The sequence below is a fragment of the Ranitomeya variabilis genome, chromosome 1 (assembly GCF_051348905.1).
Source record: "Ranitomeya variabilis isolate aRanVar5 chromosome 1, aRanVar5.hap1, whole genome shotgun sequence".
In the NCBI taxonomy this organism is placed as follows: domain Eukaryota; kingdom Metazoa; phylum Chordata; class Amphibia; order Anura; family Dendrobatidae; genus Ranitomeya; species Ranitomeya variabilis.
Window position 1 is genome coordinate 826,440,103 of NC_135232.1, and position 26,284 is coordinate 826,466,386.

Below are 26,284 nucleotides of genomic sequence, written 5' to 3' on the forward strand. Positions count from 1 at the left end.
ATTTATGAGTGAAGGACATACCCATTGTATTATCACCATTAAGGTAGTCCACAAATGAATTAAATTCCGTTTCTGTGCCATCCCAAATTATGAATAAATCATCGACATACCTGATGAACAATTTAATGTGCATCAGGAATTCATTCTTGTGTGAATAGATGTAATCTTCTTCAAAGATAGCCATATACAGATTGGCGAAAGTGCATGCAGCCGGGGTCCCCATGGCAGTCCCACTGGTCTGCCTGTACCAGGTGTCAAGGAAAGTGAAGGAATTGTGACTTAAGATAAAGTCCAATCCTCCACACACAAATTGAATATATTCCTGACTTTTGTTGGTAGTCTCCAATATACGTTTAATAGCATCCACGCCCAATTTCTGGGGGATGTTGGTGTACAAGCTGACAACATCAATGGAAGCCATGGAGAACCCCGGCTGCCATACAAATCCCTGCACACAATTCAAGAATGAATTAGTGTCCTTAATGTAGGAAGGCACATCTGAAAGTAGGGGGCGTAGGAGCCAATCAATGTACTGGGATAAAGGCTCTGTTAAAGAGCCAATTCCAGACACGATTGGTCTCCCAGGAGGAGCAATCATGGATTTGTGGATCTTAGAAAATGGGGTTATTCCACAAAGAAAGGCAGAAAAACTACTCCCTGAATATCCTACTAAACCTCATTGGTACTACCTTCCTAAGATCCACAAATCCATGATTGCTCCTCCTGGGAGACCAATCGTGTCTGGAATTGGCTCTTTAACAGAGCCTTTATCCCAGTACATTGATTGGCTCCTACGCCCCCTACTTTCAGATGTGCCTTCCTACATTAAGGACACTAATTCATTCTTGAATTGTGTGCAGGGATTTGTATGGCAGCCAGGGTTCTCCATGGCTTCCATTGATGTTGTCAGCTTGTACACCAACATCCCCCAGAAATTGGGCGTGGATGCTATTAAACGTATATTGGAGACTACCAACAAAAGTCAGGAATATATTCAATTTGTGTGTGGAGGATTGGACTTTATCTTAAGTCACAATTCCTTCACTTTCCTTGACACCTGGTACAGGCAGACCAGTGGGACTGCCATGGGGACCCCGGCTGCATGCACTTTCGCCAATCTGTATATGGCTATCTTTGAAGAAGATTACATCTATTCACACAAGAATGAATTCCTGATGCACATTAAATTGTTCATCAGGTATGTCGATGATTTATTCATAATTTGGGATGGCACAGAAACGGAATTTAATTCATTTGTGGACTACCTTAATGGTGATAATACAATGGGTATGTCCTTCACTCATAAATTTGGGGGTAAAAGTTTAGAGTTTTTGGATGTCAATGTGGAGGTTGTGGAAGATAGGATATGTACATCTATTTTTCGGAAACCGATTGCAGTGAATTCTATCTTACACTACAATAGCTTTCATCCTAATCACACAAAAAAGTCACTGCCATATAGCCAATTGTTGCGTACACGTCGTATCAATAACACACAGGAAGGTTTTAAACGACAATCTGAAGAGCTTCTGTCTAGGCTCCGTGATAGAGGCTATCCTGATGATATATTAGAGTCTGCAGTCAGTCGAGTAGAGACTAAAACACAGAATATTAGAGGAAATGGACATGATCTATTTGACCAACGATTTGCGTTTTGTTTTCAATATGGTCCGTTAGATCGAGAAATTAGATCTACTATTCGAAAACACTGGCATATCTTGGAAAGGGACAAAGAATTGGTGAGCAAAGCTGGAGGTGGTCCATTAATATCTAACAGACGAGGGACCCGCATTAGAGACATGTTAATACATAATCGGGTGACAAAAGATAGAACCACATGGTTGGAACGGGGCATCCCGAAAGGGAATTATCGATGTGGCTGTTGCCACTTCTGCCGTTTTCATACCATCGGACAAACATTAAATATTGGCCCCATCACACACACAGTCCGACAATTTATCTCTTGCAAGACAGAGTACGTCGTTTACGCTGTATTCTGTCCATGCAAGAGATTTTACATTGGCAAAACAATCCGTAAATTGTATGTAAGGTTCAGGGAACACTTTAAATCCATTTCTTCGGGGAAAGGCGCTCTGAGATTGATTGAGCACATTAGAGAAGCCCATGGAGGAAATCCAGATGTATTGACATTTGCGGGGATTGAGAGAATTTCTCTCCCCGTACAGGGGGGTGATCTACATAAAATATTATTGCGACAAGAGACTAAATGGATCTTACGAACACGTGCCACTGGTTTAGCTGGCATGAATGACAGGGTGGATATGTCCGTTTTTTTATAGTCTCAAATTGTAATTATATTGTAATGTTTTATATTACTGCTGTACCTGGCTAGTGACATTTATTTATCTATACTTGTGAATTAACCTTATTTGTCAATGGTTTCTTTTTATCCCACAGATTCCGGGACATTTCAGCTCGATTGTGTCTGTATTTACTTAACAGCTGTTATTTATTGGTTTCATTGCTGTTCTATTCTTTTTCGCTCGCCGCTATTATCGTATCTTTTGGATTTCTTGTGAATTTCTTGATTTCAGTATTATTCACCTTTCTCTCTTCTTGGAGATACGTGGTATGTGCTCCAGAATTTTGTACTTTGATGCTTGATTTTAAATGTTTTTAATAAGCACTGTGCACCTTGTGCAGCCTGATTGGAATTTGACGCAGGAGGAGCGATGTACTTACTCACCTTCATATTGCGGCGTCACTTCCTCTCAGGCAGACCCGTGGAAGCGCTCCCTTCAGCGCGAAACGGCCGTCGTCTCGTCTGACATGTTTTGCACTCCCCCACATCCCCGTGCCGTGAAGATACTACTTTTTTGTATGTGATTCTAATAAAGGAATTTCGAACTGCCAACCTGGTGAGTGCTATGGCGCTTTTTCTATCTTCTATTTTTCTAAGAAACATGTCACCACTTCTGTATTTTTCTCCCACTCGTGATTTTGGCTTATAAATACTGAGGTAAAATACGGACCAAATATTGAACATGTGAATGTGGCCTTATACACAGCCTCCACCTGCAGTGCTTCACTCTTCTCTATACACAGCCTCATACTGCAGCAGCACCTCACTTCTCTCATTTTCCCCTGATATCTATCATATTGCCCCTCACATCTCTATCCATGAGGCTCCTCCCTTTCCCTTGACATCATGCCTCACAGAAGCAACTCTATTCTAGACACGACGGAGCTAGATGTGGCCTCTGCCTGCTATGTGGAGTGGGCGTGGCTCAATACATACATACACTCAACTTTATATAAAATATATATATATATATACAGTGCTCAAAAAAATAAATGGAACACCTAAACAACAGAATATAACTCCAAGTAAATCAAACTTCTGTGAAATCAAACTGTCCACTTAAAAAGCAATACTGGTTGACAATCAATTTCACATGCTGTTGTGCAAATGGAATAGACAACAGATGGAAATTATTGGCAATTATCAAGACACCCTCAGTAAAGGAGTGATTCTGCAGGTGGGGACCACAGACCACATCTCAGTACCAATGCTTTCTGGCTGATGTTTTGGTCATTTTGAATGTTGGTTGTGCTTTCACATTCATGGTAGCATGAGACGGACTCTATAACCCACACAAGTGGCTCAGGTAGTGCAGCTCATCCAGGATGGCACATCAATGCGAGCTGTGGCAAGAAGGTTTGCTGTGCCTGTCAGCGTAGTGTCCAGAGGCTGGAGGCACTACCAGGAGACAGGCCAGTACACCAGGAGACGTGGAGGGGGCCGTAGGAGGGCAACAACCCAGCAGCAGGACTGATACCTCAGCCTTTGTGCAAGGAGGAACAGAAGGACCACTGCCAGAGACCTGCAAAATTACCTCCAACAGGCCACAAATGTGCATGTGTCTGCACAAACGGTTAGAAACTGACTCCATGAGGATTGTCTGAGTGCCTGATGTCCACAGATGGGGGTTGTGCTCACAGCCCAACACCGTGCAGGACGATTGGCATTTGCCAAAGAACACAGGATTGGCAAATTCGCCACTGGTGCCCTGTGCTCTTCACAGATGAAAGCAGGTTCTCAATGAGCACGTGTGACAGACGTGACAGTCTGGAGACGCCGTGGAGAGCAATCTGCTGCCTGCAACCTCCTTCAGCACTCTTTACTGCGTGCTAATTTTCATGGATTTTGCCAGGGGGCAGTGCTTGCAGAATTCTCTGGGTCCGTGTCTTTAGGCTTTTCTGCAGTATTACTCTGGCCCCTTGATAAAGACCATAAAAAATGGCACCTGATAAAAAGTTTCATATCTCTGGAACCATATGGGAAATTTATAAGAAAAAAAAAAATAACGCAATAGTGAAAGGAACTGCAACAATAAAATAAGAGCCAAAACCAGACACTTTTGTCATGCTGACAAAATGGAGGAGCCAGTGGTTAAAACAGGTTCAAGTATCTTCCAAAGAATAAGAGTCATAGTCAAAATGTGCAGAAATAACAGAATTCCTGGTTGCTGCAAAGCAATAGTAGCGATCATATGTGAACGTGTATAGAGGTCATTTACACAGAAAAACAATATTTTTCAGTGTACATGTACGTACACTGTGGCAGATAGAATTATATAGTGTCTTTTTTATCATTTATGAAAAACAAACATTTTTTACATTTTTTTCAGACCATGCACAGTCATTGTGGTCACTTTTTTATTTAGCACAAAATAATTACTGACCCTCCCTATTTATCTATGTATTTCCATCTGGAGAGCGCAAAGCTAAAAGAAGAAAAGGTTCAGAGCTCAGAAGAGTCTACAGACCCCAACTCTCTTCATTTTAGTAGAGAGTTGGGGTCTCTTTGGTTCCGCAACAATTACATCTTTGTATGTGTCTATATGAAATGGCAACAGATCCAAAGCAAAAGATTTCACATGACTATTGTTTGATACTGGTTGTAGGGCAACATTGATGCTATTCCTGAGGTAATCCATGATACTACTATGGCATGTGTGGTTTCAAGACTGGTCCTCTCCCTGTCTTAAAATTAGGGGATTTGCAGATATTGCTTTGGTTCACAGCCGAATGAGGGAGTGGGGGATTTGGAGGCCAATGGAAGGTACCCATGGTGAGAGGTTTAAAATGTGCATACCACAAGAAGGGACCACATTGGTGTCAAGCTCAATTCAATAACTAAAAAAAGTTAGTTAACAAGAATTCATTATGGTAAGTTCATGTTTTTTGGACCACAATATGCATTCCTCCATTCTGTTTTCTCTTCTCAGGTCCGTTGGCTCCCTCCTTCAGATGCTACTTCTCAGGGCTGGAAATCCCGCCAGTTCTGCTGAGTAATGTGTGAGTACTTATATATATTTATATATCGGAAAGTTCTAATATCAGGAACTAGCAGTTATGTTATTAGGACACTAACTCGGATTTGTGATTTTTACAGAATTGCAAAAGTGTAGATCTTTTTTATTGACCTGAGAATCTGCTTCAGGTTTGATGTCTGTTATTACATGAGGTGACATCATTCATGTATGACCTAATCTTCTCGCCTCTTATCTTCTACATAAACATACTGCATGACTAATGTAACTTTATTTTCTCTAATTTGGTCCTGATTATGGTCCTGAGATCTTTTACATTGTATAATTGGTGCACTTGACCTTGTGCTTTGAGCACTTTCATTCAGGTTCTGGCACCATCTTAATAACATTTGGCAGTGGCTTGTGCATGCTCGGCGTTGGGCATGAGGTCTCTCGATATAGCTGCAAATATCAGGCAACAAAAGGTTGAGAGCAAAGACAGGATCAGTATGCTAAGACTTTCTATTAACCTTACTCAGGTCTGTGCTCCTCCCATTTGTATAGTCACTTAAAGGAGCTATTTAGTCAGGTAATATTAAAGACCTATCCTCAGAATAGGCAATCAATGTCAAATCAGTGGACACCCAATAATCATCTGTTATTAGCTCCAGATAGCATTGAATGGAGCTGTGCTGTATGTCTCCGTTCAATGTGTAGCACCTGCTGTTGGGTACTGCACATTAGCTCCTACTGACCAGAATGATAACAGCTGATCTGCAGTACCCACCAGTGGTAGCTAGCTACATATCGAATGGAGCTATGCAGTGCAGCTTTCTTCAACATCTAGCTCTGGCCATCAGAGACCATGACAGTTGATCAATTGGGGTGCCGGGTGTTGGACCACCACCAATCTGATATTGGTGACCTATTTTAAAGGTGCACTGCAAGATTACTTTGACCGGACATTCATAGGAACTCTTGGTTGATGATGATCTTGTAGTCTAAACACACAATGAATGAGCAAAGCGCTCAGTCATGATCTTTTGGTTTTCATTAGAGATGAGCGGATCGGTTCACACAAGCCCAGCTGTAGTCCGAGTCAATGCCCTCTGGCCTTGGACGTGTGTGGCACAAATTTCCTTACCATCCCGGATCCCAGGCTTACGATTTACCGAGCTGGCAATATACCACCTGTGTGCCATACTTATGGCGTCACATTAGGCCGGTGTCTCAAATGCCACACCAGAAATTCAGAAGCTAAGGAGATTCACTCAGCTCCTGCCCATAGCCAGAGAGCCCTGACCAGGACCGGGGTTGTGCAAAGAGACCTGGTTCTTGGTAGAGATCGACAGACAGTTGTTTAGTCCTGAAAAATTAGGTAATGCAACCTACCTTAAGTGTAAGAATTAAAACATGAAGCATGCTGGTGGGATGACCAGTTTATCCATTTGTCCTTTTGCACCTACCCAAGCAATACAATGCTCTGTCCTGGAAAAAATAATTACCGAAGTAACAGTATAGATTTAGTAAGTATCCATTGCAGTAAATTAAAGATATGCAATGAATGTATCGGTTGTATAAAAGGCACACTGCAAAACCATAATCCTTAACTAAATGCAACAACGGAATAAATTACTGGAAAAAAACGCAATATTCAGGATCAGAAAATGAAACGTAGAAAGGCATTTGAAAGACTTGCATCTAGGCAATCAGCCATTGCCCAAAAAGTGATTATCTTGTAGAGGCTGAGGGTTTGTGAAATGTGCGATAGTTACTGCAATGCAAAGCTCCTCTTTGGCTGTTGATGATCACACAATGCTGAGGACAGTACATGGCATAGTGCTGAATTTTTACTATCTCAAATCCAAGTTTCATTTATTATCACCCTTTCAAAAACATTAGCTAGATTTAGAAATGTATTATCATTGTAATGCCAGGTGCAGGATGGGTGTGTGTTACTGGTAGAGAGAGGGAGAGGAATTGGGGTGAAAAGTAGAGAATATCTGGTCATAGTCAGACACTTCGGAGTTATGACACAACTTGTGCAAATTTGTTGGCAGTAATGAATAATCATCCAGACTCTCTTTCCTAGAAATAGAATTTATTTTCTGCGAAATACCGAATAATCTCAATAAAAGCCTGCGTGCTGAGCATTTGCTCATTTTCTTTAAACTCTCTTTCCTAATAAATGGAATTGTCAGACATGTCACATAACAGAGCATAGCAAAAAGATGTGTTAAAAGTATGATCTACGCCTGCCTGTTTGCAAAGCCATTAACTGCATTCATTAGGCGAGTAACATGTCCAAGCTGTCTTTGCACTAAGCTACTAATTAATGGCAAAGTATAGGCTGAGGAATTCGAGACCCCTGTATAACCCAAAACATATTTGACAGGTGGTTGACTACAAAGATAAAACACCCCTCCGCCGGTGGTAGACCAATAAATATTTACATTAATTTCAATCTGTTATTATCCGCGAGGCTTGTTCTTCCGACATTCCTCATCTCTCCCCATTCTCCCATGACATTTAAATTGTCTATGGAACAAAAATGTGTTTCTACAACTCCGCAATATGCGCGTGTGTTCCACTGAGTCACTTCTACTTTGTGGCAATTTACATTTTATATCGCACTCAATAATTCACAAAATAGCAGCCTAATACATAGGCATCATAATACAAATACATATTGATAAATGTCCTGCCTGGAAAGGACCTGAATGGCATCCTAGACGTAATCTTTCCTCCCACATCTTACCCTTATGCACAGTCCTCCCACATCTTACCCTTACGCACAGTGTATGTGCTTGGATAGGACAGTCAAAATGTAAAGGAGTTGTCTTAATTGAAATAATGTATAAAAGAAAGGAATGGCAAAAAATGAAAGAAAAAGAATGAAAAAAATATATATATATACTCAACACACTGTAATACCTGTGGGTCCAGCACAGGATCTCTAGGGTTCTCTGGCGGAACAGGAAACAACGGTGTCTCATTCTTATAGCCACTTAACCACTTTGATCTGTGATTGTCTGCAGCGGTAAGGTGACTGAAACAGGCTGCAGCCAATTCCCAATCCCCAGCAGTGAGGTGACCAAAGAGCAAAGTGTTCATCCTCACCAGAGACCACCAAAGTGACTTGTGCTGGAGCCGCAGAGGTTAAAATGAATTAGCATATATTTATCGATCACTTTTTTCTATACATTTTTTATAGTCAGACAATCCCCTTTAATGGTTGACCATCAGATTCAATTGATGTTTCCAAACACAATTATTGCACGGCTAAGATGTGGGAGCAAAATAAATAAAATTGCAGCATATCGCTCTGGTAAGTCTTGTCAAAATGTGATGGATGCATAAGGTATAGTCTGTGACCTTGGACCATCACTGATTATAAGAACTGAAGAGCTCTAATCAACATTTAAATAACTTTGCTACCGCTCAATATGCAAGCTTTTTTCCAAGCAAATAATAATAATAATAATAATAATAATAATAATAATAAAAAAGATAGGACATGTTGAAATCCAACATGCCCAATCCTTCTTTACCCCGAAATGTGCCATTGAAAATCAGGGGATCCGCAATCACTAGTATTCCAGTCCCACTGAAATTGATAGGTTTTAGCTGACTTTTATCTAATGTCAATGATCATCTAAAGGGAGCACTACAGAGCCGTGATGTTTTCCAAAAATAAAACTTAAAGGTACCTTCACACATAACGATTTCGTTAACGATATCGTTGCAACGTCACTCTTTTTTGTGACGTAGCAACGATCCCGCTAACGATCTCGTTATGTGTGACAGCGACCAACGATCAGGCCCCTGCTGGGAGATCGTTGGTCATAGGGAATGATCAGGACCTTTTTTTGGTCGCTGATCACCCGCTGTCATCGCTGGATTGGCGTGTGTGACGCCGATCCAGCGATGTGTTCACTTGTAACCAGGGTAAATATCGGGTTACTAAGCGCAGGGCCGCGCTTAGTAACCCGATATTTACCCTGGTTACCATTGTAAAAGTTAAAAAAAAAAACACTACATACTCACATTCCGATGTCTGTCATGTCCCCCGCCGTCAGCTTCCCGCACTGACTGTCAGTGCCGGCTGTAAAGAAGAGCACAGCGGTGACGTCACCGCTGTGCTCTGCTTTACGGCCGGCGTTGACACAGTCAGTGCGGGAAGCTGACGGCGGGGGACGTGACAGACATCGGAATGTGTGTATGTAGTGTTTTTTTTTTTTAACTTTTACAATGGTAACCAGGGTAAATATCGGGTTACTAAGCGCGGCCCTGCGCTTAGTAACCCGATATTTACCCTGGTTACCCGGGTGCTGCAGGGGGACTTCGGCATCGTTGAAGACAGTTTCAACGATGCCGAAGTCGTTCCCCTGATCGTTGGTCGCTGGAGAGAGCTGTCTGTGTGACAGCTCCTCAGCGACCACACAGCGACTTACCAACGATCACGGCCAGGTCGTATCGCTGGTCGTGATCGTTGGTAAGTTGTTTAGTGTAATGGTACCTTAACTGATATCTTCTCCGAGCTATCTTTGACTTATCAGATGATCAATTCCACCACTGAGCTGTAGCACTATCGGAGAACCAGTCCCAATCTTTGTTCTCCTTTATAACCTCCCGTTACAAGTTTTATCTTTGTGTCCCATCAGATTATCTCTTTTGTACTGTAAGGCCATGTGCACACGTTCAGGATGTTTCGCGTTTTTTTCGTGTTTTTTCGCTATAAAAACGTGATAAAAACGCGAAAAAAACGCTTACATATGCCTCCTATTATTTACAGGGTATTCCGCATTTTTTGTGCAAATGTTGCATTTTTTTCCGCGAAAAAATCGCATCGCGGAAAAAAAAGCAACATGTTCATTAAAAATGCGGAATTGCGGGGATTCCGCACACCTAGGAGTGCATTGATCTGCTTACTTCCTGCACGGGGCTATGCCCACCATGCGGGAAGTAAGCAGATCATGTGCGGTTGGTACCCAGGGTGGAGGAGAGGAGACTCTCCTCCACGGACTGGGCACCATATAATTGGTAAAAAAAAAAGAATTAAAATAAAAAATAGTGATATACTCACCTTCGATGGCCCCCGAAGTGTTCCCGCCTCTCCGGTGCATGCTCTCTCTTCCGTTCCTATAGATGGTGTGGTTCAGGACCTGTGATGACATCGCTGTCTTGTGATTGGTCGCGTGACCGCTCATGTGACTCACGCAACCAATCACAAGCCGCGACGTCATCGAAGGTCCTGAACCACACCGGCATCTATAGGAACGGACGCCGCTGAGGAGATTTTTTATTATTTTTAAACATTTTATCTTTCACTATAGATGCTGCATAAGCAGCATCTATAGTAAAAAGTTGGTCACACTTGTCAAACAGTATGTTTGACAAGTGTGACCAACTTGTCAGTCAGTTTTCCAAGCGATGCTACAGATTGCTTGGAAAACTTTAGCATTCTGCAAGCTAATTACGCTTGCAGAATGCTAACAAAACCGCGAAAAAAACGGAAAAAGACCGCAAAAAAAAATGCGGATTTCTTGCAGAAACTTTCCGGTTTTCTTCAGGAAATTTCTGCAAGAAATCCGGACGTGTGCACATACCCTAATATAGGTTTTTAAACCTATTCAAAGAAAAGACTAAATGAAATTCAATTAAATAGCGAGCAATGAAATGGTTAATTTCATGTTTATTTGTTTGTTTTTTTACTTTTTTACTTTTCGATTTGCCATAATCCTTTAATACATTCCAGAAGAGGATAGGCAGCACAGAAGTGATACATTCATATGATGTCACTGGTATGAAATGAGAGGGGTCACATACTTTCCGCTCTTAGGTCATTTACATTTTACATTACCATGATACAAGGGCTCTTCCTTCCTTCCTTCGGATCTTAGACTGTTGAACGTGCACACCACATGAACAAATCACTTGTGTGATTTCACTGAAGGAACAACAGGGAGTGATAATGGAGGGTAGTCTGTCTGCAGAGTTCCTAAAAATGTTGATTTGTTTGTAAGGAAGGGGAACAACATACGGCAATGTGTATCATGCAACCACAATTCTCAGACACGTTGTGGGGCCAAAACCATCTGTGCAACCTTTCTTCTACTTGCTGTTACACAAATATTTCAGAGCTGTGATTTTGCTGTGAAAAATATGGTCACATTGCAGATAAGTCGCATGCAGGTCGCGGTTCCATTGAAGTCTATGGTAAGTGAGTGATTTGCGACCAGCAACTGAAAATCCAACACATTAGGCAACCTATGCTACTGCGGGAATGTGGCATCATAGGAGAACATTAGATTCAATGTTGCACGTCCTAAGCATAAGCCATCAAGCACTTTAAAGGGTTATTCCCATCTCCAAGATCCTATCCTAATACAGTTGTGGCCAAAAGTATTGACACCCCTGCAATTCTGTCAGATAATACTCAGTTTCTTCCTGAAAATGATTGCAAACACAAATTCTTTGGTATTATTATCTTCATTTAATTTGTCTTAAATGAATGAAGCAAAACGTAAAACATTGATCATTTCACACAAAACTCCAAAAATGGGACCGTCAAAAGTATTGGCACCCTCAGCCTAATACTTGGCTGCACAACCTTTAGCCAAAATAACTGCAACCAACCCCTTCCGGTAACCATCAATGAGTTTCTTACATTGCTCTGCTAGAATTTTAGACCATTCTTCTTTGGCAACCTGCTCCAGGTCCCTGATATTTGAAGGGTGCCTTCTCCAATCTGCCATTTTTAGATCTCTCCACAGGTGTTCTATGGGATTCAGGTCTGGACTCATTGCTGGCCACCTTAGAAGTCTCCAGTGCTTTCTCTCAAACCATTTTCTAGTGCTTTTTGAAGTGTGTTTTGGGTCATTGTCCTGCTGGAAGACCCATGACCTCTGAGGGAGACCCAGCTTTCTCACACTGGGCCCTACATTATGCTGCAAAATTTGTTGGTAGTCTTCAGACTTCATAATGCCATGCACACGGTCAAGCAGTCCAGTGCCAAAGGCAGCAAAGCAACCCCAAAACAGCAATGAACCTCCGCCATGTTTGACTGTAGGGACCGTGTTCTTTTCTTTCAATGCCTCTTTTTTTCTCCTGTAAACTCTATGTTGATGCCTTTGCCCCAAAAGCTCTAGTTTTGTCTCATCTGACCAGAGAACATTCTTCCAAAACGTTTTAGGCATTTTCAGGTAAGTTTTGGCAAACTCCAGCCTGGCTTTTTTATGTCTCGGGGTAAGAAGTGGGGTCTTCCTGGGCCTCCTACCATACAGTCCCTTTTCATTCAGATGCCGACGGATAGTACGGGTTGACACTGTTGTACCCTCAGACTGCAGGGCAGCTTGAACTTGTTTGGATGTTAGTCGAGGTTCTTTATCCAACATCTGCACAATCTTGCGTTGAAATCTCTTGTCAATTTTTCTTTTCCGTCCACATCTAGGGAGGTTAGCCACAGTGCCATGGGCTTTAAACTTCTTGATGACACTGCGCACGATAGACACAGGAACATTCAGGTCTTTGGAGATAAACTTGTAGCCTTGAGATTGCTCATGCTTCCTCACAATTTGGTTTCTCAAATCCTCAGACAGTTCTTTGGTCTTCTTTCTTTTCTCCATGCTCAATGTGGTACACACAAGGACACAGGACAGAGGTTGAGTCAACTTTAATCCATGTCAACTGGCTGCAAGTGTGATTTAGTTATTGCCAACACCTGTTAGGTGCCACAGGTAAGTTACAGGTGCTGTTAATTACACAAATTAGAGAAAAAAAATGTTTAGAATTGAGAGTCCTCAGTGGTTGATACCTTTCAATGGCTAACTGAAAAGATGGTAACAAATTGCAAGCTTTCGAGACTACTCAGGTCTCTTCATCAGGCATAGACTAATACAAATTCTGAAGAATCACATATTTATGCACAACATAGCACAGAACAAAAAAGAAACAAAAACAAAAAAAACACATGCATAAGACAGATGGCATGAAGCAGAATTGCCATGAGTGATAAACAGTTATGTCCATAAATGTTGGGCCAGTTCTTAGATAAGGAATGTTTTATTGTCCTCTGATTGGGGTCTCTGTTGTGAAGACCCCTTATAGTCTGAGGGGCAAGTTCCTTAGTTGATGTAAAAATACATAAATCCATGCGACACATTCATTCCACCACTAAGACAGTCAAAGGTCGTCATCAGTTTATATTCCCAGACTCTTCTGTCTCTCTGTGATTTGAAGTTACCTTTTAATACAAGTAATTTCATGTCCATAATGTTATGATTTGGGAGACAAAAACGTATTGCCACAGGTAGATCCATTCTTTTTTCTCTTATTGTGTGGCGGTGAGAATTCATTCTTGTTCTAAGCTTTTGCCCTGTCTCCCCCACATACAGACCCCCAGTTGGACATTTAGTACAAATAATTAGGTACACCACATTAGAAGTGACGCAGCTGAATGTACCTGGTATCTTGTAGTCCTGATGTGAATTGGGGATCTTTATCTTGTCCGTGGTCATTATAAATGGACAGGTTTTACATTTTTTCTGATTGCAGGGAAAGGTACCTGCAGCTGTTGGAGAGGACAGGGAGCTCTTGACAATGATGCTTCTTAGATTTGGGGGCTGTCTAAAACACAGTAGTGGGGGGTCTGGAAAAATGGATTGTAAGCGGGCATCTTTTTGTAGTAAAGGTTGTAATTTCCGTGCAGCTCCCCTTAGCGCCTCCAGATTAGGATTGTAGGTAACTACTAAAGGTACCTGGTTATTTTCTTCTTTAGTTTTGTAATGTAGCAGGTGATTCCTTGATATTCTGGTGGCTCTTGTAATCTGATTTTCAATTGTTCTTGGATGGTAGCGCTGATTCAAAAAGGTCTTTCTGAGGCGATCAAGGTGTTCATCCCTGTCCATTGGGTTGGAGCATATACGATTGTATCTGATGGCTTGGCTGTAGACAATGGAGTTTTTTATGTGTTTTGGATGGAAACTGTCCCATTTAAGGTATGTCATTTTTCTATCTACTGGCTAACACGGTACCAAGATATATATCTTTCCTGTAACAAATTAGAGAAGCATCACATGATTTTTCGAACAGTGCCAATACTTTTGTCCACCCCCTTTTTTATGTTTGGTGGGGAATTATATCCAATTTGGCTTTAGGACAATTCTTTTTGTGTTTTTTTCATTTAAGACAAATTAAATGAAGATAATAATAACAAATAATTTGTGTTTGCAATCATTTTCAGGAAGAAACTGAGTATTATCTGACAGAATTGCAGGGGTGTCAATACTTTTGGCCACAACTGTATGTAGTAAGCATAATAATAATGATAATAGCAAATAACTCCAATTAAAAATGTAGTATAGTTCTTCTGATTCGCTATGTCGCTTACCCCACGTGCAGGATATTGCAGTAGCTTAGGTATCCATGGTTACTACCTCACATATAGTGACAGTTAGTGATTGTCACCTTGGACACTTAACCTACTGCAATGCCCTGCACATCAGGTAAGCAACATAGCAAATCAGAAGAACGATACTACATTTCTAATTGGAGATATTTGCTAATATTATTATTACACCTACTAAACGTGTAACAGGAGTGCCGCAATCTTCTCTGAGTGTGCACACAGAGCAGGGTACGGGTTTAATTGAATGCATGCTCGACAACTCCTATGCTTTCTCCCTATGGGACATTTCCATTAGTGTCAGTGGTCCAGATAGGTATAATTTACTGTAAGCCAAAAATGAGAGGTTACAATAAACAACCCTAATTTCTGAGGTTTACATTATGAAAAGCATTTTGTTTTACGCCACATGACCTGATTGGCAGATCATGGACGAACAAGTCAGGGCATGTAAGGTCCTGCGCACAAGATTTGGGGACCATAGACATGAGATTGCCATTAGCCAACATGAGAATGAATTAACCACATCCATGAAAACTACTAATCATGGTGACAGTGTGCTGCTCAGTAGGACTCCTCACTCTGGCACTGTTTCATAATACAATAAGGAGCAGTTTACTACAATGGACTTTCTTTTGGGACCGGTCTTGATAAATTCCCTCGATGTGTTATGCCAAGTGCAGGGAGTCTGTTAGCACAAAATGACTGTTCAAACCAAGCAGTTTAGTGCACCTTGTTGTATCTCTGACTCTAAAAAGCCAGAGCTGTCAATCAAGGAAGAGAAGGAAAGCGATAAGTGGAAAACAATTAAGTAACGTGTTCCACCGAACTGCTCACCAGCAGCGCAATGCGCACCTGTGCTTGGTTTGAACAGTCATTTTTGTGCTTGAGTCGTTTGTGCAGTTTAACGAGAAAATCCGAATTCTTCTTCCTGCTCACAGATATTTTCTAGGAAAGGTTAATTAAGAACCTGCTTATATACAGAACACATTGTGCGCCTGGCAATGGCACCGAACAGAATATTTTCTTATAAAAATATTGACACATACAACAGCCGAATATTTAATAAATAGACTCCTCGCCAATATCCTGATTAATAAGTAATTAGACCAGGAAGAAGATGTGACAGTTGATACATTTCGGTGACTGCGTCGAGTGTCTCGTCAGAGGGTTAATTAACTCTTCCGGATAAGGCCAGGGATGTGGGAATTTCGGATTTATCTTCTTGTGTCGGCCAAGTTTCTGATTTTTATTATAGTAGAATGGATTATTGCCTTCACGGGTATTCTAATGACTCCATTTTCTTCCAGGTATCAGGTGTGTGATGGCGGCTATAGTTTCTCTTGCGGGTATTGATGTATTGATAATTCATTGCTGGCCACTGGAGTCTCAGGCTAGTCATCACACAGTGAGCTGGTAAGTGACGGGTCCTGTGGGAATACACCGGCAATGTATACTGGATATGAGTCATGGCTTCCTCCATTGTAATACATTTATATATGTTATTTCACCTGTGAATTCTGACTTTAAACAGTGTACTGAAGAAAGGCATTGTGATGCCGAGAGCATGGTGTGCCTATACATTGACTGCATGACAGGTGAAAAGGAAATGACTCCCTAACACTTCCCTCATATCCTTCATGGAGTTTAGTAGACATAACCATTGTCCTGAATATGCCACCTCTGAGGAGGTTCACTGAAAAGAAAGACTTATTACTATTCCTAGTAAAGGGAATCTGTCACTAGGTTTTTGCTATGTAATCTGAGAGCATCATAATGTAGGGGCAGAGACCCTGATTCCAACAATGTATCGATTACTAGACTTCTTGCTGTAGTTTTGATAAAATCCGTTTTCTCTGCTGTTGATGTAGCAGAAGTGAGAATGCGGTGCCCTTTGTAACCCTGCTCACACCCCTGATTGGCAGCTTCCTGTGAGTACTGTGCATAGGCAGCAAGCTGACAATCAGTGGTGAGGCTGGGTTACACAGATTACCTGGTCTGGCTTGCACAAGATACCTAGTCCTGTAGTGATAATCTCCTGCTGATAAAACAGTGATTGCATTGAAACTACAGAACACAGCCTAATGAGTGGATACCAATGATATGCACCAAATACACCTTACAACATCAATATACATAGGTTACTGGACGCCAACCTGTGATGTTGGGTAGGCTCTGTGAGACGTGCGTGTAGTTCTCCATACTGGGTAGTGCTTTGCTGATATGGTCGATGAAAGTGTGGTGGTTTCAGACGGAGCGCTCTACACTGCATAGCTATCATCTAGAAATACTGGTGTACTTATTAGAGCACTTTAATTGCATTAATAAAGCACAGACAGTTGTAATGTGTATTTCTTTATGAAGCACCTTGGGCAAACATCCTCTGTGAAGAGAGAACATGCAAGTAAACCCTGGAATGTTCTAACCTTTAGATCTCCCGTAGCAGCAATCAGCAATGGGATTTGCGAGTTAGGAGGAATTTTGAAACGTTCCTCCCTGCAAATATGTTTCAGGTCATTAATATTTCTGAAATGCCTTGTCCACACCACCCTCTTCAAGTTATGCTGCAGTCTCTTGATAGGGTTAAAAGGGTATTCTCAAGTTTGAAAGTTATCCCGTATTCCTGGGATAGAGGATAACTTCCCAATCACTGGGGGTCAGGTCATCCTTCATTATTAATGGGACTACCAGAGATGGCTGTGAGCTGCGGCAGTCTCCTAAGAATGAGTGGAGCTGGAGTGTGCATGATTGACCACTGCTCCATTTACATGTGACTCTTCGGAGCCCTGGTTCTTTTAAAGGTTGGAGTCCCAGTGGTTGGACCGTCCATGGTTAGAGGATAACTTTCAAATAGCGCCTTAAGGTCAGGATTCTGATTTCGCCGTTCCAGGGTACAAGTTGTTTTTTTTTTAACCAGTAAGGTTTCTCCTTGTGGAGAGTGACATACCAGCTCTGGCTTGTCAAGGTAAGGAGGCTTATTCGCCGTGCAATGCTTCTCTGGGAAATGTAATATGCAAATTTCCTCTTTTGAGAAAAAGAGGATTTGAACTCTATAGTTCCACCTGTTGGAAGTAGCAATCCTACAAGTCACAATCAACCCTTTAACGAGTCGTGCAATATGACTTAGGATAAACGCCAAATCAGTATCTCAATTCGCTACTTCCAACAGGTGGCGCTATAGAGTTCAAGTCTTCTTTTTCTCTGAAGAGGCAATTTGCATACTTTTTTAACCAGTCATTAATGTTTTTATTTTTGTGCTTTGGGTTGTTGTTTTGCTGTGTCTTGTGTTGCGTCATCTTGAGGTCATTGTCTCCATACATAAATCTATAAGATGCTTTTGACACACCTTTAAATTCACCGTTCCCTCAAAAAAATGCAAGACATCAAGACCCTGTGGCTCCAAAGTAATAACAAATGACAAAAGACTGACTGGCACTTCCAAGCTAGTGTGAACAGGTGCATACTAGGAGAAGCTACCTCCATACAAAATATACACAATGTTGCACTCTATCGTGCTAGAGCATGTCAGTATGAAATATGAATAGCAATACTGCTTCTGGATACTAGGAAAAAATGAGACGCTTAGCACATAAGTGGCCAACTCATGCATGCCCAGCAGCCAACGACAAGGCGCTCTCAGAACTGCTGGTCCTAACGTGTCTAGTGTGAATACCTCCCTAAGACTGAAGCCTGAATTCCTGGGTAGATGTGCATACCTCTCTTTAAAGCCTGAATTTATGGGTAAGTAGGACCCTGTTGCAATTGAAGTCCACCACATGCAGGAACAAAGTAATGACTGACGATGATTCTGCATACATCATGCTCTGCCTCTTTCCTTCCACCACTTTCTCACCTTTCTCACGTTTGCCATTTGTGCTCTTGGAGTTATCTTAACAGTATGCCTACTCCTAGGGCAGCATACCAGAATTGTTTCCCAGTTGTAGACGTCAGTAACCAGGCTTGCATGTCTTTATTGGGCACAGCACCTGTGAATCCCATACTTCCAATCTCAACTCTTTATTGAGACATCATTGTGCCAATTAGCTACTGACATTCTGTAGCTCTAGCCTAGAACACAAACACAAAATACTGCAATATCTGTGCCAAAGTTGTAGTCAGATGTGGTAAAAATGCTGGAAAGTAAGAATGCTTTCAGAATCAGAAGTGTTAATAGTTTATTTTTGTCAAGTAATGAAATACAAAGTGAATGAACAAGAGAAATCTGATAATGGAGGTTTGGAAGGAACTCTACAGGAAGGTTGTTCCAAACATCTTGGAGAACTAACCACAGATCTTCTGTGAATTTAGGCTTGCATACATTTTTCTGTGTCTCCATGTAATATCACACAGACTCGATGTTGTGGAGATCAGGGCTTTGTTCAGAGCTCCTTGTGCTTCTTTATGCTGAAGATAACACTTAATGACATTGGCAGTATGTTTGGGATCGTTGTCTTGCTGCAGAATACATTTGGAGCCAATCAAAAGCTTCCCTGATTGTACCCCATGATGGATAAGTATCTGACTGTATTTTTCAGTACAACAAGAAGTGGGCGGCGTTGATTCCGCGGTTGGCCAACGAAACTCAGTGCAGCAGATGAGTCACGTTTTGATTACTATGTGATGATATGAAAAGATAGAAGGATTTGCTCAAGCCTATATCTATAGAAGATCTGTGGTTAGTTCTCCAAGATGTTTGGAACAACCTCCCTGAGTTCCTTCAAAAATGGTGCTAGAAAAAATGTTCAGCTAGAAGAATTGATGGTTTGATGGGTTTTTTTTAAGACAAAGGTCACACCAAATATTGATTATATTTAGATTTCTCTTTTATTCAGTCACTTGGTTAGTTGCCAAAAATAAACTTAACACTTCTATTTTTCCACAGCTTCTGAAAAAGTTTGTGGTATGCTGTATATACACACTGTTCATCTGGTGTTAACCAGAATGAAAACTGGAAAAAGTTGATGTACCATGTGTTGTTCACACTATTTTTTGAGGCTTGTGTTTTGGCAATCTTTTGGAGTATACCTCAAATGTTCGCCCCAGATGTAACATATTCTATAAATGACAGAGGATCGCAGCTCATACGAGTATGGTACACTCTGTTCCTTTTCCACTCTTCAGTTATTGTTAAGACGTCAGCACTGTGCAACCTGTTTGGAAGGGGTTAATCAGCCGAGCATTTGTCAGTAATGTCAGCGCCAGAAAAGGATGACAGATTTATATTTTGTTATAAAACAGAATATGATTTAAAAAGCCTGACAAAGTGAAGCAAGATGCTCTTAAGTGCTCCGAGAACTTACCTCATACTCACAATTACAGAGATACTCCGAGTTTCTCCAGTGTTACACTGTTTACTCAATGATTCACTCGATTTAGTCAAAGATATTGGGTGCCAAAGAGACTTTTGTCAGAACCTAACAGAGCTACGGGTTAGAACAGATCCCAGTTTAAAGGCTCAGCTCATTATTTCAGCAAAGAGTATTTCCAGCATTGATTAACCTACAACTCTATGTTTCTGGGTTACACATAGTGTCATCAGTAAATAACATTCCTGGAGCTGATAGCATTCACTGAAAATGACAAAAGGCAGAACAAGGAGGCCTACCTGAAACATAAGGTCTTCCTAACTTCTGGAGCACTAACCAGAAGAAGAAAAAAAAGTCTGTATAGAATTATCGATTACTATTAGTGATGAGCGAGTGTACTCGTTGTTCTGGCTTTCCCGAGCACGCTCGGGTGATCTCCGAGTATTTGGAACTCTTCGGAGATTTAGTTTTTGTTGACGCAGCTGCATGATTTACGGCTACTAGCCAGCCTGAGTACATGTGGGGGTTGCCTGGTTGATAGGGAATTCCCACATGTATTCAGGCTGGCTAGCAGCTGTAAATCATTCAGTTCCAAATACTCGGAGACCACCCGAGAGTGCTCGGGAAAACTCAAGCAACGAGTATTCTCACTCATCACTAATTACTAATATATATATATATATATATATATATATATATATATATATATACAGTGGGGCAAAAAAGTATTTAGTCAGTCAGCAATAGTGCAAGTTCCACCACTTAAAAAGATGAGAGGCGTCTATAATTTATATCATAGGTAGACCTCAACTATGGGAGACAAACTGAGAAAAAAAAATCCAGAAAATCACATTGTCTGTTTTTTTATCATTTTATTTGCATATTATGGTGGAAAATAAGTATTTGGTCAGAAACAAAATTTCATCTCAATACTATGTAATATATCCTTTGTTGGCAATGACAGAGGTCAAACGTTTTCTGTAAGTCTTCACAAGGTTGCCACACACTGTTGTTGGTATGTTGGCCCATTCCTCCATGCAGATCTCCTCTAGAGCAGTGATGTTTTTGGCTTTTCGCTTGGCAACACGGACTTTCAACTCCCTCCAAAGGTTTTCTATAGGGTTGAGATCTGGAGACTGGCTAGGCCACTCCAGGACCTTGAAATGCTTCTTACGAAGCCACTCCTTCATTGCCCTGGCGGGGTGCTTTGGATCATTGTCATGTTGAAAGACCCAGCCACGTTTCATCTTCAATGCCCTTGCTGATGGAAGGAGGTTTGCACTCAAAATCTCACGATACATGGCCCCATTCATTCTTTCATGTACCCGGATCAGTCGTCCTGGCCCCTTTGCAGAGAAACAGCCCCAAAGCATGATGTTTCCACCACCATGCTTTACAGTAGGTATGGTATTTGATGGATGCAACTCAGTATTCTTTTTCCTCTAAACACGACAAGTTGTGTTTCTACCAAACAGTTCCAGTTTGGTTTCATTAGACCATAGGACGTTCTCCCAAAACTCCTCTGGATCATCCAAATGCTCTCTAGCAAACTTCAGATGGGCCCGGACATGTACTGGCTTAAGCAGTGGGACACGTCTGGCACTGCAGGATCTGAGTCCATGGTGGCGTAGTGTGTTACTTATGGTAGGCCTTGTTACATTGGTCCCAGCTCTCTGCAGTTCATTCACTAGGTCCCCCCACGTGGTTCTGGGATTTTTGCTCACCGTTCTTGTGATCATTCTGACCCCACGGGGTGGGATTTTGCGTGGAGCCCCAGATCGAGGGAGATTATCAGTGGTCTTGAATGTCTTCCATTTTCTAATTATTGCTCCCACTGTTGATTTCTTCACTCCAAGCTGGTTGGCTATTGCAGATTCAGTCTTCCCAGCCTGGTGCAGGGCTACAATTTTGTTTCTGGTGTCCTTTGACAGCTCTTTGGTCTTCACCATAGTGGAGTTTGGAGTCAGACTGTTTGAGGGTGTGCACAGGTGTCTTTTTATACTGATAACAAGTTTAAACAGGTGCCATTACTACAGGTAATGAGTGGAGGAAAGAGGAGACTCTTAAAGAAGAAGTTACAGGTCTGTGAGAGCCAGAAATCTTGATTGTTTGTTTCTGACCAAATACTTATTTTCCACCATAATATGCAAATAAAATTATAAAAAAACAGACAATGTGATTTTCTGGATTTTTTTTTCTCAGTTTGTCTCCCATAGTTGTGGTCTACCTATGATGTAAATTACAGACGCCTCTCATCTTTTTAAGTGGTGGAACTTGCACTATTGCTGACTGACTAAATACTTTTTTGCCCCACTGTATATATATATATATATATGTATAGTATAGTATATGATAATATATATAGGGTGCTTCATTAAACCCAGGTTCTAGCATATTGGGGCCCTGCTGGAACACTGCCCATAAACTCTTATTCAAGGTCTGTTTCAAAAATATGGCTTCTCGTTAGGAAGTTGTCATGATACTTCTCAATTTAGGCCGGGGTCACACTTGCGAGTTCAATGCGATCCTACATTGCAGCCTACAATCCAAGGCGCAGGTGCGCCGGACATACCAGGACCAGGTGTCCTTTTACAAGCAGGATATCCTTTACACCATTCAGTGAACTCTGCCAACAGCGACTATATGAATAAGACCCTATGAAGTCGAAACGTTATGTTGTTGTCGCCTCACCATTTTCTCTATCCCTGCACCAATTCCTTATTCATGAATTGTGTTATGGCTGCATCCACACCTGTATAATAAAGTCTTCACAAGCATCTATCAAGATGTGCGGTGATTGAACATTACTCATATACACAGACTTCTGTGAAACATCTTAGATGCTTTGGTTGTATATTACTGCTGCAACTAAGGGGTTTAGCAACCAAAGGCCAACACTGTGACTGTATGCCATATAATGCTGCAATCTACTTTTGATATATCGGCGTTTTACGACGGCACTTCAGAAAAAGTCTGCTCAGTTGTCGCTGTTAAAAACACAACATAGCAGTAGTGAAAGGGTAAATGTCACATCTTAGTGGTTTTGCTGTTATGGCTGACCAGTGCATATATAAATAACTAGATGGTGGCCCGATTCTAACGTATCGGGTATTCTAGAATATGCATGTCCACTTAGTGTATTGCACAGCCCACGTAGTATATTGCCCAGCCCACGTAGCATATTGCCCAGCCCACGTAGTATATTGCCCAGCCCACGTAGCATATTGCCCAGCCCACGTAGTATATTGCCCTGCCCACGTAGTATATTGCCCAGCCGCGTAGTATATTGCCCAGCGACGTAGTATATTGCCCAGCCACGTAGTATATTGCCCAGTAACGTAGTATATTGCCCAGTGACATAGTATACAGCACAGAGCCACGTAGTATATTGCCCAGCCATATAGCATATTGGCCAGTCACGTAGTATATTGCCCAGCTACGTAGTATATTGCCCAGCCACGTAGTATATTGCCCAACCACGTAGTATATTGCACAGCGACGTAGTATACAGCACAGAGCCACGTAGTATATTGCCCAACCACGTAGTATATTGCCCAGTGACGTAGTATACAACACAGAGCCACGAAGTATATTGCACAGCGACGTAGTATATTGCACAGCGTCGTAGTATACAGCACAGAGCCACGTAGTATATTGGCCAGTCACGTAGTATATTGCCCAGTTACGTAGTATATTGCCCAGTGACGTAGTATACAGCACAGAGCCACGTAGTATATTGCACAGCCACGTAGTATATTGCACAGCGACGTAGTATACAGCACAGAGCCACGTAGTATATTGGCCAGTCACGTAGTATATTGCATAGTTACGTAGTATATTGCCCAGTGATGTAGTATATTGCCCAGTTACGTAGTATACAGCAGAGCCACGTAGCATATTGCACAGCGACGTAGTATACAGCACAGAGCCACATAGTATATTGCCCAGCCACGTAGTATATTGCCCAGTCACGTAGTATATTGCCCAGTCACGTAGTATATTGCCCAGCCACGTAGTATATTGCCCAGTCACGTAGTATATTGCCCAGCGACGTAGTATATTGCCCAGCCAAGTAGTATATTGCCCAGTGACGTAGTATATTGCCAAGTGACGTAGTATATTGCCCAGTTATGTAGTATATTGCCCAGTGATGTAGTATACAGCAAAGAGCCACGTAGTATATTGCCCAGCCACATAGTATATTGCCCAGCTACGTAGTATATTGCCCAGCCACGTAGTATATTGCCCAGCCACGTATGTCACAGGTTAGAAAAAAATAAAATAAACATATGCTCACCTTCCAGGGACCCTTGTAGTCCTGTCGCCTGCTTCTCACGCAGGACCTGTGATGACGTCGCGGTCACATGACCGTGACATTATGACAGGTCCTACTCGCACACCATCCTTGGCACCGGAACCAGCCGCTTGCATGGAGCGGTCACCGGAGTGTCGCGAGGAGCGTGAAAGGTGAGTGTATAATGATTTTTTATTTTTTAAATTATTTTTAAACATTAGATGTTTTTACTATTGACGCTGCATAGGCAGCATCAATAGTAAAAACTTGGTCACACAGGGTTAATAGCGGCGGTAATGGAGTGAGTTACCCGCGGCATAACGCGTTCCGTTACCACCGGCATTAACTCTGTGTGAGCGGTGACTGGAGGGGAGTATGGAGCGGGCGCCGGGCACTGACTGCGGGAGAGTATGGAGGGACTAATCGGACTGTGGCCATCGCTGATTGGTCGCGGCAGCCATGACAGGCAGCTGGCGAGACCAATCAGCAACTTGGATTCCATGACAGACAGAGGCCGCGACCAATGAATATCCATGACAGAAAGACAGAAGTGACCCTTAGACAATTATATAGTAGATACATTTTTGGATATCCTTTTCCATTTGCACATTCTAAGCTGCACCATTGTTTGCTAACATTGCTCTCACTTTTCTCAAATACAGGCTACAACAACCGAAGACCACCCATCGATATTACATCATGATTCCTCCAAGACCCGACCAAGCCTCCATCACACATCTGCCTTTGTCAAACTGACGCTAAATCCAAGTGAATATCCCCCACTCCTTGTACACTGTAAGAACTGCAAGTGTCTTATATGAAAGCTCGGCTTGCCAATCATTGCGGTCTAGTCCACGCTTTCAACCCTAAGAGAACCAGCAGGGATAATGTAACTCGCGGTCTCCGTCCCAAGAAATCTGCTGCGTTCAGAGACTCTAGGTTAATTAATGATATTTTTCAATACTTGTAATTAAAGAAAATCTTCTATTTTTTTTTTTTAAATTTAAGCTGCATGTTTCTGAATATTAACATATCTTGTTTAAAGAGAAGAAAACCCGAAAACTAAAGAACTGCATTTTTACAACATGGAGCTTGTTTGTGTGAGCTGTACATATTTTATACACTAGATCGGCCTGACCCCAGTATTATTTGTACCCGTATAACAGTAGAGGGAGTCAATCAGAGCAGGGACATAAATCCTAGTTGTACTTAATATTATAAAGTGGTTTATTTAATAAGAAAAGATTCTCTGTTAGTCTATTATTTGTGTATTATGTTGTGTTGGAAACCTGTGAAAAGTGCAGTTAATTGATTTCCTTTACTGGTCAGCCAGTCCTGGTGTGGCACCCTGCAGTCGGCTGGCACATTCCTGGCGATAAATCCCTGCCTCCATAATGACTACTTTATCCCCAGATCCATATAACATACATATAAGAAAAATCTGTGATATACATTCAGTATAAGCTGCACAGATTCATATTATATGTGTAGTCCTCCTTTACCTGTAATCTGACAGCAGCATGAGGTAGGGACAGAGATTCTGATTCCAGTGATGTATCACTTAGTTTACTGGGTGCAGCAGTTGTGATAAAATAATCAGATCTAGCAGTGCTCTGAATGCTGAGCTCCGCACACCACTGATCGGCAGCTTTCTGTGTACACTGTGCACTGAGAGAAAGCTGCTAATCAGTGATGATGGCGTGACTGGACTAGGAGACACGAGGTCGGTTGTCCACTTGTAACAATCTCCTGCTGATAAAACACTGATTTTATTGTACCTACAGCAAACATCCCAGTAAGTGACACATCCCTGGAATCAGGCTCGTAGCCACTACATCATGCTGCTCTCAGATTACATAGTAAAAATATGCTAGCATACTCCCTTTGTGCTTCATACCTATAATTAATCTCCAATGTTACTAATTTGTTTTAATTAACAAATTCTGCATAGTTTTATGGCTATCGATTATATATACTATCAGGACAGACCTTGCAGCTTCAA

General features: G+C 41.7%; 1 protein-coding gene across 2 annotated transcripts in view; it reads left to right on the forward strand.

Moving 5' to 3' along the window:
- Positions 1 to 25,525, forward strand: part of RBPMS (RNA binding protein, mRNA processing factor) — a 246,602-nt gene extending 221,077 nt beyond the window's left edge. For both annotated transcript variants that reach the window (XM_077275250.1, XM_077275260.1), the window contains 3 exons: positions 5,253 to 5,322; positions 15,993 to 16,098; positions 24,945 to 25,525. In XM_077275250.1, coding sequence (XP_077131365.1) covers positions 5,253 to 5,315 — 63 coding nt within the window. In that variant the 3' untranslated portion in view covers positions 5,316 to 5,322; positions 15,993 to 16,098; positions 24,945 to 25,525. The remainder of the gene's footprint in view (positions 1 to 5,252; positions 5,323 to 15,992; positions 16,099 to 24,944) is intronic.
- Positions 25,526 to 26,284: the final 759 nt, after the last annotated feature.